The sequence below is a fragment of the Durio zibethinus genome, chromosome 1 (genome assembly GCF_047325235.1).
Source record: "Durio zibethinus cultivar Kanyao isolate XHJ-2024 chromosome 1, ASM4732523v1, whole genome shotgun sequence".
Taxonomy (NCBI): domain Eukaryota; kingdom Viridiplantae; phylum Streptophyta; class Magnoliopsida; order Malvales; family Malvaceae; genus Durio; species Durio zibethinus.
Genome location: NC_143162.1, coordinates 1,383,425 through 1,397,066, shown reverse-complemented (window position 1 = coordinate 1,397,066; position 13,642 = coordinate 1,383,425). Strand labels below are relative to the sequence as shown.

The following is a 13,642-nucleotide window of genomic DNA, read 5'->3' as shown; positions in this document are numbered from 1 at the left end:
AAAGACCCCTAAAAAAAGTATTAGATTTTTTTTTTGGCTAAATCTTCCAAGCAAGTATTTAATAGTACAACTTTTTTTGGACCATTTTTTTATTTTGTGGTTCTGTGGGCAATTTTGGAATTAAAATGTTGTAAGGGTTGACTTTTGCTATTCCTTCTAGATGGCCTCAAGTGAATCTCTGCCAAAATACTAGTCACATAAAGTTTGTTAATTAAAGTATTTTAAAGCTAATTAAAATATTATTTTTGTTGAATATTATGAATTTCAATACATTAAAAAATAACTTTCTAAAAGAATAACTTTAAATAATATCTTTAATGCATTTGTTAGCATAATTCGTCTTATTTTCCATTTTTAAAAATGATTTAAGTAATATTCCTTCTTAGATAACCAACTTTAAACTATAGACATCACTTAATAAATGAAGAATTACAATTACATTTTACATTTAAATTCTATGGTGATTAATTTCATTTTATAAGTGTAGATTACAAATTATTTTATATAATGAAAGAAGTTAAAAGATTATAATAAAAATATTATCGAGTATTGATATCTAAAATCAATATTGTTTATTAAATATGTATATTCGATAGATTTTTTATGTTATTAAATATGTATATTCGATAATATGTTATAATTTTTAGATATACTTATTGTGTCATATGATTTTATGAAAATATATTTTAAAATATACAAAAATTTCAAACAAAATCAAGACGTATCTCGTCTTTTATTTCGCACTCTTCACCAACATCAATTTTCTTTCCCATTTAATTATTCATGTTGACAATGTATAATAATACAAGAGTATAGAAAAATTATAAAAAAAAAAAAAAAAGAGTTGGAAGGGTTAAAAGGTAATTTAACTGAGAGTTATTAAGTCATCTTATTTGATGATATTTTCGAGCTAAAAAACTTGGATGTAATTAAAAGCGGCTAAAACTTTTTGGGGTGTTTTGCAATGAAGAACGTATTTTCCAGCTTTCACGTCTCCAAAATCCGAATTTTGTTTTGGATATTTTAGGAAAAACAACAAAAACCCTCTCTTTCTCCGAAAGCTAAAAAGTGAAAAAATAAAATAAAAACACGGCTAAGGGAGGGAAGTCTCTGAGAAACAGATCAGCTTTGACCCTCTCTTTCTCTCTCTTCCAATTCCCATGGTGGTTGGCACTTTCCTCCTCTTCTTCTTCTTTTAATTTTCTTCGCAATTTGCACACGCTGTATGAGAAATTAAAAGAAAATCCTTCTTCTCATCCTCATTATTCTCTTCCCATATATATAATTCAATTCTCAAATTCTCCTTCATTTCATTGCCTGATTTTCCATAAAAAAAATCCTATCTATTCCCAAAACTTTGTTTGCTCTCTCACTTTGATTTCGTAATTAAAGCATTCCCAGAAAATACAGAAACAGGGTTTCTCTATTTTTCTGGGAAGATTTTTTTTTTATTTGTCTATTTGGATAGAAGAAATCTTTAGATTTGCAAGCTCCTTTTTTTTTTCATTGTTGCTAAAAAAAGATCAGATTTTGATCCTTTTTGGACCGTTTTAGGTTTTAATTCAAACACCCATTTCAGAAAAAAAAAAAAAAGCTCCAAAAGAAAGATCTAGATTAAATTTTTGGTTTTGATCTCATGGGAAATTGTTGTGTGACTCCATCAACAGATTCTCATGAGGAGAAGAAGAAGAAAGGAAAAAAGAAGCAAAACCCATTTTCCATTGATTATGGGCATCACCAAATCAACGGGGGCCATAAACTTTTTGTTTTAAAGGAGCCAACAGGGAGAGAAATTGAGCAAAGATATGAACTTGGGCGTGAGCTTGGCCGTGGTGAATTTGGGATCACATATCTTTGCACAGACAAAGAAACAGGTGACAATTTTGCATGCAAATCAATATCAAAGAAGAAGCTGAGGACAGCTGTGGATATTGAGGATGTGAGAAGGGAAGTTGAGATCATGAAGCATTTGCCAAAGCATCCAAATATTGTTAGCTTGAAAGATACTTATGAGGATGACAATGCAGTGCATTTGGTCATGGAGTTGTGTGAAGGGGGTGAGTTGTTTGATAGGATTGTTGCAAGAGGTCATTACACTGAGAGAGCTGCTGCTGCTGTCACCAAGACCATCGTTGAAGTTGTTCAGGTAAAATTATTTTATTTTATTTTCTTAAAGTTTTGTATTTAGTGCTGAATTTTTACGGGGGATATTGGTTGAATGTTTGGGTGGTGGCAATTGGTAGATTTTGGTTAACTGGAGTTCTGATTTTTATGAGATCTGACATTATGTTTTTACTTTTATAGCTTTGGTTGATCTTTATTATTATTATTATTTTTTCGTATCTTATTTCTGTACAAGTTGGGCTGGATATAATATGAACCTTTTAGTGTGTGGATATATGAATGGCTTTGTAATTGGATCAGAGGGCACATGACATGCTAAACTAGTTGCTTTAAAGTGATTAATCTAAAATGCTACACAAATTTTGGTTTTAAAATGCTTGCTTGGAGATGAATGTATTTTTGTTGTTACAGATGTGCCACAAGCATGGGGTGATGCATAGAGATCTCAAACCTGAGAACTTTCTGTTCGCAAATAAGAAGGAGACAGCGGCTTTGAAGGCGATTGACTTTGGTTTGTCAGTTTTCTTTAAACAAGGTAATGCCATTCTACAACCATGATGTCAAAATTTTTTTTCCTCTGGTTCATGTTTTCACCTATTTGTTTCTTCATTCCATGTTTATCTATTGGAGTTTGAATCTTTCCCCTTGCAGGTGAAAATTTTACTGAGATAGTTGGAAGTCCATACTACATGGCTCCTGAGGTGCTGAAAAGAAATTATGGACCTGAAGTGGATGTTTGGAGTGCTGGTGTGATCCTTTACATCTTACTTTGTGGTGTCCCACCTTTTTGGGCAGGTTAGTATTGATTTATAGTTAATCAGAATCCCTGTTCAAGTAATGAGATTTATTGAAAAAGAAAGAAAAAGAATTATTTTACTACATTGGGGCGACGTTATCCCCGGATTACTACTATCCCTGGATTTTTGTGTCTGACTTGACTAAACCATTTAACACATTTTTCCCTTGACTTCCTCAAGTAGTCCTATTTCCACCTTCTTATTTTAGTAAATACTAATGGAACTTGATACACCTTCCACATTGTTTTTTTGTTCACTTCCATTTTTCATTTTTATTCTATCTATCTTTCTACTCTCTAACTTTCCTTCTTTCTATGCAGAAACCGAACAAGGAGTTGCTCAAGCAATTATTCGTTCTGTTATAGATTTTAAGAGGGATCCTTGGCCTAAAGTTTCTGATAATGCAAAAGACCTTGTGAGGAAGATGCTCAATCCTGATCCCAAGCGGCGACTTAAAGCTCAGGAAGTGCTAGGTAAATTGTAGTTTTAATGATATAGGTTTTCTGTTCATGACATTTTGGTAGCCTCAAATAAAAGTTTCATAGCAAAACTCTGTTGCTGTATATGGGAATGCCTAAAACTGAATTATTTCTTGCTTATTAAATTCAGATCATCCTTGGCTGCAAAATGCAAAGAAGGCTCCAAATGTTTCCTTGGGTGAAACTGTGAAGGCAAGGCTCAAGCAGTTCTCTGTAATGAACAAGCTCAAGAAAAGAGCTCTCAGGGTAATGCTTCTGGCTTTTTTGTTGGGCAATAGAACCAAAATAAGCTTCCAGTCAGCTTATTAACTTTTCCCCCTTTTTCTTTTTGGGAAATCTTATACTGACAGGTTATAGCTGAGCATCTCTCGGTGGAGGAAGTAGCCGGCATAAAAGAGGGATTTGCATTGATGGATACTGGCAATAGAGGCAAGATTAACATCGATGAGCTAAGGGCTGGGTTGCATAAACTTGGCCATAATATTCCTGATGCAGATCTTCAAATACTAATGGAAGCTGTAAGTTTTACCCTAAATTTGCATCATGTTTTATCTTTGATCTTTGGCTGGGAAGGCTTGAAAATGTGTCACCGTGAATTTATTGATGCTAGCAGTTTCTTAATGTATGTGTAATTAGATGTCACTTTGTTACAACAATGCTGTTCACCCTTTAACTGAGCCAGTATTCTACCAAAATCTAGTTTTTTGAAAATCAGTGGGTCAACAAAATTTCTTTTATGTTCGAAATCCAAGAGTCTTAAACATCCATAGCTTGTCCTTGTTATATTTACCACAGAAAAAGGCCAATTGTAATAGGTGCATTTTCTTTTATCTTTTCTAAGAAAAATATGTGCATTGGGAAGATAATGAACCTGCTTGCCACTTGTACAAGAGAAGTGACTAAAGACTTTTTATTATTTTAATATTTTCTTCACAGGGCGATGTAGATAGAGATGGATATCTGGACTACGGAGAATTTGTTGCCATTTCAGTCCACCTGAGAAAGATGGGCAATGACGAGCACCTTAAAAAGGCCTTTGAGTTTTTCGATAGAAACCAAAGTGGTTATATTGAGATTGAGGAACTAAGGGATGCCTTGGCCGATGAGGTTGAAACAAACAGTGAAGAAGTCATTAGTGCCATTATGCACGATGTGGATACAGACAAGGTTAGACAGATATTCCTTTTCTTTTTTAGCATGTTTATTCTGATGATCGTATCATTTTAAAGATAGATTTTCCTTGCTTGTGAAATCACATGCTGAATTCTGTTTGATGAACCCGCAGGATGGGAGAATAAGTTATGATGAGTTTGCTGCAATGATGAAGGCTGGTACAGATTGGAGAAAAGCATCAAGACAATATTCGAGAGAGCGGTTCAACAGTCTGAGTCAGAAATTGATGAGGGATGGATCATTGCAGTTGAACAATGAGCCTAGATGAACCGACAACATAAACTTTACTTATTGGAAAGAAAGACAAGTTATACTAATGAAAAAGTCTGTTGATTTCACTATTATTTTGTCTGTTAATTATTTCTTTTGGGTCTAAAAGAAAAAACCCTTTTTGATACCCTTGACAAGGGGGTCATTAGGATTGAGCCATGCCAAGGGGTTCTCCTGTCTATTCGAAATTTGAGTTTGTGTTGTTTGTTATGAGGGTTGTAAAAGAAAAGGAGTGGATTAAGGTTGGGGAGGGTTGTTTACTTTGTATTTGTAAATATATCTTGTTAAATCCCATACTTGAATTAATGTCTGTACCTGTTCTTTGTTTGGTATTCTATTCCTATATCTGGTTGAGTCATTAAACTGAAGAAGCTGGCTGTTTTGGTTAGAGAGCAGTAGTTATTTTTCCTTTTGATAACGAGATCTGATGATAATTTAAAACATGATAACAAAACCCGAAAATGATGAGTATTAGTGGTAATTTTAAACACGACAAAATGATACGAAAAAAAAAAAAAAAAGATGTGATGGCTTAAAATTTTACAAAAACTAGTTTTAAATTTACTTAAAAAGTGCATTTAATACAATAAATAAATATGACACAGATAAACAAATCGTGAGGTCTAACAACTGAACTGACGAGATAGCAACCAAATCAGTTGGACAAGCTATCTAAATTCCTACAACTATCCATTAATGGGCACTAGAATTTGAATGACACAAGTGGGACCTTAGGATTTCATATTCAGCTCACAGTAATAATCTTCATTTATTCAATCTGCTTGAATTCAATGCTCTCAGTCAAACCGAAAACTAAGGAGAAATGGATAGTTTTTATTAACCAAATTAAGGCATGGTTGAGTTTTAGCTAATGTTCCATTCCTTGTTGCTTCAAACAAAGCTCTTCAATTTAACTAACTAAGAGTGCTTTAAACTTGCCCTCACAAATATAAATGACATAATTGTGTTCAATAGGTAATAAATCAGATAATAAACTAAACAAACTAATAAATAAATATAAAATTAGATAAATCTGTATACGATGAGATTAAAACATGATACCATTACAATAATAATAATAATAATAATAATAGCATATATAGTGCTAAAAGGAGTAAGTAAATGCATGTTATTAGGCAATATTTTGTACTTGTTAATCACCTAAATTTTTTGGCCAAAATTAAGAAATCACCTAACCAAGAATCATATTCTCCAAAAACATGCATGATTTTAATTCTTTCCCCAATTACATTACACGACAACATGTCAATCGTTGAAAGAAAGTTGTTGGTCTTTTATACATACATTATTAATCATCAGTGATATATGTATACATTAAACAGGGAAATTAGTAACTTAAAACCTAGAAGTGGTCTTCAAGAGCTTTATAAAGTATATCTATATTTTGGTTGCAATTGACAACTATGTTAACTTGATTTCAGTATTGAAAATATGTTATTATGAAATGACAAGCCCAAAATGGGACAAAATTCCTGTTTTAGAATTATCGTTGGGTGGTAGATCCATTGCTTTGGGCCCAAATGGAACTCAGGAAGCCCAGTTACAATGTAAAACTTTAATAATGCTTTTTAAAATATTGTTACATTTAACGGCAATTGTTTTACATTTAGCGGAATTTGACAATTATAAAAAAATTTTTACTTAGAATGAAAGTTCAAATTAGATATAATTGCATTGTTAAATCACCAAATGTATATGAAATGTCTGAATCTCAATGATCATATATAGGAAATGAGTATGATTTAGGAGCCATGGTGACTCCATTAGGTTTCAATTATTGATGAAAATAACAAACCCAAATTCAATCCCAAGGCTAAAAGTTGCGGAGTAAAATTTGGAGTGAAGTTGAAAATCAAGCTTGATATATATTTAGATGGTGACGGATTCAGTCATTTGGAAGAGGCGTGATGGATCTGGCCTTTCGTCTGATTATGTCAGCTTGTGAATTTTGCACATTACCAAATGGGTCATCATCATCATCGTCATCAGTATCTCAGCGTCCAGATCATGAGGATAACACCACCCCCCCCCCCCCAAAAAAAAAAAAAAGAAATCTCGTGATACTGTCAATGATTGCACTTATCTTAATCGCGTAACGCTACACATGGACTAGTGGATTAGAGCCTCATTTACCAGTCACGAACGCGGCAAATGGTGACCGTCCGATATATATGTCCTTTTTTTTTCCCTTAATTTCTAGATAAGCGGGGCCTGTTTGAATTTTTTTTTTCATTCAAATAAATAAGGACAAATTTGGGATAGAAACAGAAATGATGACCATGAAATGGTACGACGGTAGTCTATTTAGAGTCACTTTATGTTAAATTTATTATATAAAATATTAAATATTAAAAGTTATATATATTTATATTATATATTATATAAAAATTAAATATCATTATTTATATCAATATAAAAATATAAAATATATTTTTAATTTTATTGAACTTATAAAATTATTATTAAAATTTTAAATTATATTATTTTTATAATTTTATTTATGTTATATTTATATCATATTATTTTATTATATTTTAAATTATTAAATCTATTTAAATATTGTCATTTGCAACAATGACAAATCTATTCACGTTTTCGTTTATCAAAGTGCTATAATTTTAAGAGAAGGATAAATTTGCAGTTTAGCAGCTAAGAAGTGTCTAAAGAATTAGGAAAATGAATTATTAATTAATTATATTGGAGGTTTTTTAAATACTGAGGTTAATTAAAACTTTTTTCAATATTTTCAAATTTTATTCCACAAGTGAAGTAATTTTGTCCAGTAAATGCCATGTCAATAAATATATGATATAATTGATTAAGTTTAAATTAATTAAATTTAAATTTAAATTTGATTCTCAATTCAAAATTTGAGATTTGAAATTTTATTTGAATTTAATCAAATTTTATTTTGTATCTTAAACTTGACTAAAAAAAAAATGTTAATTATTCGAATTCGTTCGATTAATATGTGAAAATAAGTTTGATTTTTATATTCAATAAAAACTTAATTATTTATGTTTCAATTTAAGTTCAAGTTTAAGATATTTTATTAATTAAAATATAAAATATATATTAAAATATAAAAAATTTAATTAAATTCATAGATTACTTAAATCGAATTTAATACTTAAATCAAATATAAAAATATTTAAATTCGACTTAATTGATAAATTTAAGTGACTATTGTCAAGTTGCAATTAAGTTTTTTTTTTTGTTTACGCTATGTTGTTTTATATATTTACTTTTCTTCTTTTTATATCGATGCTTAACGGTGTTGTCATTTCCAACACAATGAAGTGAATAATTAGGTTTGTTTATCTTTAATTATAATTTTTATCCTTGGGACATTGTTCAAAATTTTACACGTTTTTTTTATTTTTTCAAGATATTATAACGATCCATCAAGAATGCTAATTGAGGCATTTATTTTCAAAATTGTTTTTAAAGTATGAAAATTTGCTTATTTTCAAATTAAGATTCCAAAATATTTTCATTTCATATCTTCTTCTCCTCAAATTCTAAAGAACCTCTTACAGTTCTTTATTTCAAATACTTGAACTTCAAATGAACGTTATTTTTAGGGATGATAATGGATTAGGTTTATAGGTTTTTATTTACTTTAAATTCAATTCAATTATTATAAAAAAATTTAAATTTAATCTTATCTAACCTAAAATTAATAAAATATATTTTTTTAATATAAAATATTATTTTTAATATAAATATAAAATTAAATAATTAATTTTAAAAATAATATATATATATATATATCGGGTAGAGTTGAATTACTTAAAATTCAATCTCGATTTTCTTTTTTACTATTACCTTACTCGATATCTAAATTTTTTAAAAAAAATCAATAATAAAAATTTAAATAAAATCAAAATATATTGGATTTAAATTAAATTGCTTTCCCTACTTATTTCCCTTTTTTTTTCGCTTCTAAAATACAATGGTAAAAACTTATCTCTCAACAAACCCGAAAAAGAAAGTCGGAATCAAGAATCAGTGATTTGATTTCCCTTAAATAAAAATTGAATCAAAATCCACTTATATCGAACTTGAAAGAAAAAAATAAAAGAAAAAAAAAAGAAATGATGTAAAAAGAACAGAAATAAAATGAAATTCTAACTTGTTAATGATTTGAGAGAGTAATAACCGAGCGAGTTTCTTCGATAGACTGCTTTAATTAAGAAAATTACTGTCCACACTATCACTTTTATCTTAAATTGTTTTTACTAATTACAATATTACTGGTTATTCCAATCCTACTAATCCAGCGAATTCGCTTATTGCATTTTGACAATACAAAGTGGCACAACATATTCAATAACCAATAATATTCCTGTCCCCCTAACATATTCTTGCATTTTATTTTTTTCTTTTTTATATTAAGAATCATTATAAATTTGATCTCAACTCTTTAAATAATAAAAAAATATGTATCAATTATTAAATTAAATGTAATCAAATATTTAAATTAATGATTGATAGATATTTATCTTATTATATATTATTAAATTAGATGTTCGGATCATACCAATAAAGATAAAATTTTGAATTCTTATTATCAAGCTAATTAAAAATGAGAGAAAAATTGGAGGATAAAGTTTTCAATGCTTCTAATAATTACAAAGATTTTATATTTTTTCTTAAAAATAAAGATAGAGAATATAAAATTTAAGATTTAATTTAATTAATTTATATAATAATTTTATAAAAACTATATTTAATAAGATCAAAATTATTATAATTTATAATTTTTTTTCTGTTATCTCTTGCTACAAGTAAAAGAAATATAAAGAATATGGCATAAACTTGTTATTAGGGATGAATGTAATGCTGCAAGGGAAGAAATTAGACAAAACAAAACTTACGCTTGGTCCAAAAGAAACGACAGAAGATGCTGACGAGGAGAGAGAAGGTGTAATCGGAGACAGTGCTGACGTGTCCGGGACTAAAACACTAATCCTTGAAAACGATGCTTCAAATAAAACAAAACTAATTCACCAAAATCAGTCAGCTTTAAATGAAACTCCATAAACTTATGGGGTGCAAGGGACCCACCTGTCCAACTCAATTTTCTGTACAGATCTTCTCGGCCATACTTTTACGTGTTGAGTTCTGATTGGGCCACGCTTTCATCTCCATAGCTCCCTTCTCCACCTTATCATTCCCCCACCACCACCCCGCCCCCCCCCCCCCCCCCCACCCAAAAAAAAAAAATCGCTCCCTGTCTTGGCTACGGGCTAACTATCTTCTTTGTTCTTTCTTTCTTTTTTTCAACCCAGATGTGAGATGTGATGTCCGAAAATCAAGCCACTTCAATTTTTTAGCTACTTCATATATATATATATAATATATTTAAAATATTAATTATTAATTTCAAATAATTATTAAATTTTAACATTATTTTAAACACTAAATGAGTTTAACATTATTAATATATCAAACTTTCTACAAAATCTTAAAAGTGTTAATTAGGTCTAACTCCATTAAAAGAATTCCACCCTTTTTTTTTTTTAAGAAATATTCTTATACATCTTAGGGAATTTGTAGAAATGCTTTGAGCGTAGTAAACATCCATTTTAGGCAATGATAAGATAAACTGATGGAAATTCTTTTTTTTTTTTTTTTGGTATAAATACAAATGAACATATTCTTAAGGTTGACAAAGGCTAATATTGCCAGTTGTAGGGCAGTGCTTAAATAGATCAATCTGAGGCAAAAGAATGGACAGAATTTTTTATGTTTAATAATAGAAAAAAAACCAAATTTGAATGCCTTGATAAAATGCTTCTTAGAGTTTGATTTTATACGTAAGAATATGGGATTTGTTTTAGTTTATATTCTGATTCGTGCACCTTTATAATTTAGCTTAAAGAGCTATATAATTAACCATAAAAACGTTTCTTTTTTTTTCACAAAAAATATCTTTTGTCACTTTGTTCATTCGTTTATCAAGAAAAAAAAATTCTATAATCATTGAAATGACTGGAACTTGATAATTAGGAATATAGTTTTGGTGACTAATGCTTAATGCTAGATAGTAAAGATTTGAATAAGGGTGATTTAATTGATAAATTCATTTCTTTAAATAATAAATAATATTAAATTCACATTGACCATAATTTGTTAGTATTAATTGTAAAAAAATTATTTAATATATTGTCCATAAAATTTATTAACTTCGCAAATAGGAGTAATATGTTGACACATTTTATTTTTTTAATTAAAAATTTTTATTTTGTTAAATATATCTAACATATGTTTCTCCATTCACTTTATTTATAAAATTAAAAAATTACATTAATAATATATTTAATAATTTTTTAATTTTAAAAATATGAATTTGATAGAATATGACACATTTTGCTCTAGATGTGATGGTAATTTATTGACGCCTTTTGCTCTTTGAATTTACAATCGATTTAGCACATTTTTATTTAAATGATTGAACAATTTTATATATTTAAAAATATATTTACAAATATCTTAGCTGTTGGTTATAACTTATGACTGACGTTCTTGTTCCTGTAGCTTTATTCAGTGTCCAAATTCATTTTCTCTGCTGTGTAGCCAATGACAAGTGCCTCCGCTTTCGAGTGAAATCAGGCGGCCACGAAAAATAATCAAACAGACAAAAGCTCTTTCCATGCACTTTCCCATTTTCTCAAAAGCCTATAAGGCCAGTGGCTAGCTAGAGCCTCTGTCATTTTGTCCGTAAACTTCACAATCGTGTTTTTTCTTCCGTTGATTCTTATCAGATTTGATAAAATATCGTAGATAATACGATATGAATATAACAAAAGGTCCCTTTGTCACCTTGTCGATAACCTTTACAATTATATTTTATGTATTAATATTCTCATTAAATTTAATAAAATATTATAAATGATACTACATGAATATAATAAAAAATTAATGATTATTTTAAAATTTTCTCATTTTATCTATAAATTTTATAATCATATTTTATTCCTTGATTCCCATTAGATTTGATAAAATATTATAAATAATATGATATAAAAATGATAAAATATACGTAGTTTTTTAAAGTTTCTATCACTTTGTCGATAAATGTCATAATCATGTTTTATTAATTGATCTTATTAGATTTGATAAAGCATCATAAATGATGTAATATAATATAATACAAATAAATGGTGTAAATATGATATGATTTAAATTTTTAATAATAATTATATATGTGTTTAATAAAATAAAAATATATATTTTATTTTTTTATGTTGATATAAACTATAACATATAATTTTTATATAAAATATAATATAAAAATATAAAATTTTATAATTTATATGATAAAATACATGTGAGATTTCAATTCTCATCCAATAATAACAAGGGAGAAAAATAAAAGAGAAAACCAGTTTTTGTAACGTTCCTAATGACAGATTCTGTCATGGGCAACGCGGGTTCAGTTGCACACCATGACATAAAAATGAAAAATGAGAAGTTATACCTCCCAGACCGAAGGCTTAATTAAGCTAAATTTGAAAAAAATTTGATATTTCGAGAAGAAAAGTTTGATAAAATTCGAGGCACTATTCAGCTTTACAAACTGGGATTTCCATTTTTTTTTGGAAAGATTTGAAAAGAAAAAAAATTTAATTATTGATCCACTTCTCTTATGAGGTAAATTTTAGACTTAGAGATTCAATTTTAAGCACTTAAAATTTTTATTTTTTCAAAATTTTTTTACCTCTTTTGTAAAAATAAAATCTGTGTTGGTAAAAAGTTTAATTGATGGAAGTTTACAACTAATTTACAAATCGTTCATAAAAAAATTTATTGATAATAAAAATTGAATTTAAACATTATAAACAGAATATTCAATACCTATAAAATTAACAAACCTTTGGTTGGCAAAAAGAATTCAACCCTCTCTTTTTTTAAAAAAAAAAAATTGGAATTTTAGATGTTTAGAAATAATAACACCTTAAAAAAACAAGTGAAAAATGAATTCTTTAAAACATGCTTTTGTTTTATAGAATTTTTTTATGAAAAAGACCCCAATTTTATGAAATACATCAAGTTCAATTTTCCTTTCTTAATTTGCTGATCCAAAAAAGATAAGAAGTGACAATTTAGCATATGCTTTTAATTGATGAATGGAAAACTACATCATCTGTTAAACATTATGCTCTAAAAAGTTCTCATGGTAATTTTCGACCATACATATATTAAGTCATTGACATTTGACAGAGAAGTGATTATATATATATATATATATAAAAATTATAAATATTAAAATTTAAATTTATTATATCTTATTTTTTAAAAAATAATTAAATTAAATTTAAAATTTGATATATAAATGAAGATTATCTTTTTCGAACATCACTTGTGTGTAAATTGGGTTTGAAGCCTAACTTGTTTTTGTTCACCTCCCAACTTAAAGAATCCGCTTACTGAATGAAACAAAGCATTCTCTCCCCCAAACTTACTCCGCTCTTCATTCAAGTACTTTAAATTTACAGATCATATGCCCTATTTCTCTCGAATTATATCATCTATAATTTTTTTTAATATCATAATTAATTAATTATAATAATATATTATATAAGAATTTATCAGTTAAAAATAAAAATTTTACATACTTTTTCAATAAATTTATATGGTATTCTCTTTCTTACCGACTCACTCACTAACCAACGGTCTTCGTCTTCGGCAAAAACAACCACAGTATCTCAAATTGATCATTTTTAAGATGTTATAAAATAAATTAAAATATTCCACGTGGTGATATCCGAA

The 13,642-nt window shown here is 28.3% G+C and overlaps 1 protein-coding gene across 1 annotated transcript; it reads left to right on the top strand.

The window, feature by feature from the left end:
- Positions 1–1,112: 1,112 nt before the first annotated feature.
- Positions 1,113–5,157, top strand: CPK32 (calcium-dependent protein kinase 32). The gene is made up of 8 exons (XM_022910962.2): positions 1,113–2,146; positions 2,536–2,659; positions 2,776–2,919; positions 3,242–3,394; positions 3,531–3,646; positions 3,751–3,918; positions 4,337–4,567; positions 4,686–5,157. The coding sequence occupies exons 1-8, from the start codon at positions 1,637–1,639 to the stop codon at positions 4,839–4,841; spliced, it is 1,602 nt and encodes a 533-aa protein (XP_022766697.1). The 5' UTR covers positions 1,113–1,636; the 3' UTR covers positions 4,842–5,157.
- Positions 5,158–13,642: the final 8,485 nt, after the last annotated feature.

Excerpts from the sequence above, each read along its gene's own strand:
- CPK32 (XM_022910962.2), top strand. The coding sequence starts at position 1,637 with ATGGGAAATTGTTGTGTGACTCCATCAACAGATTCTCATGAGGAGAAG. Across the intron at positions 3,395-3,530 it reads TAAAGCTCAGGAAGTGCTAG|ATCATCCTTGGCTGCAAAAT; the intron begins GTAAATTGTAGT and ends TATTAAATTCAG. Across the intron at positions 3,919-4,336 it reads TTCAAATACTAATGGAAGCT|GGCGATGTAGATAGAGATGG; the intron begins GTAAGTTTTACC and ends TTTTCTTCACAG.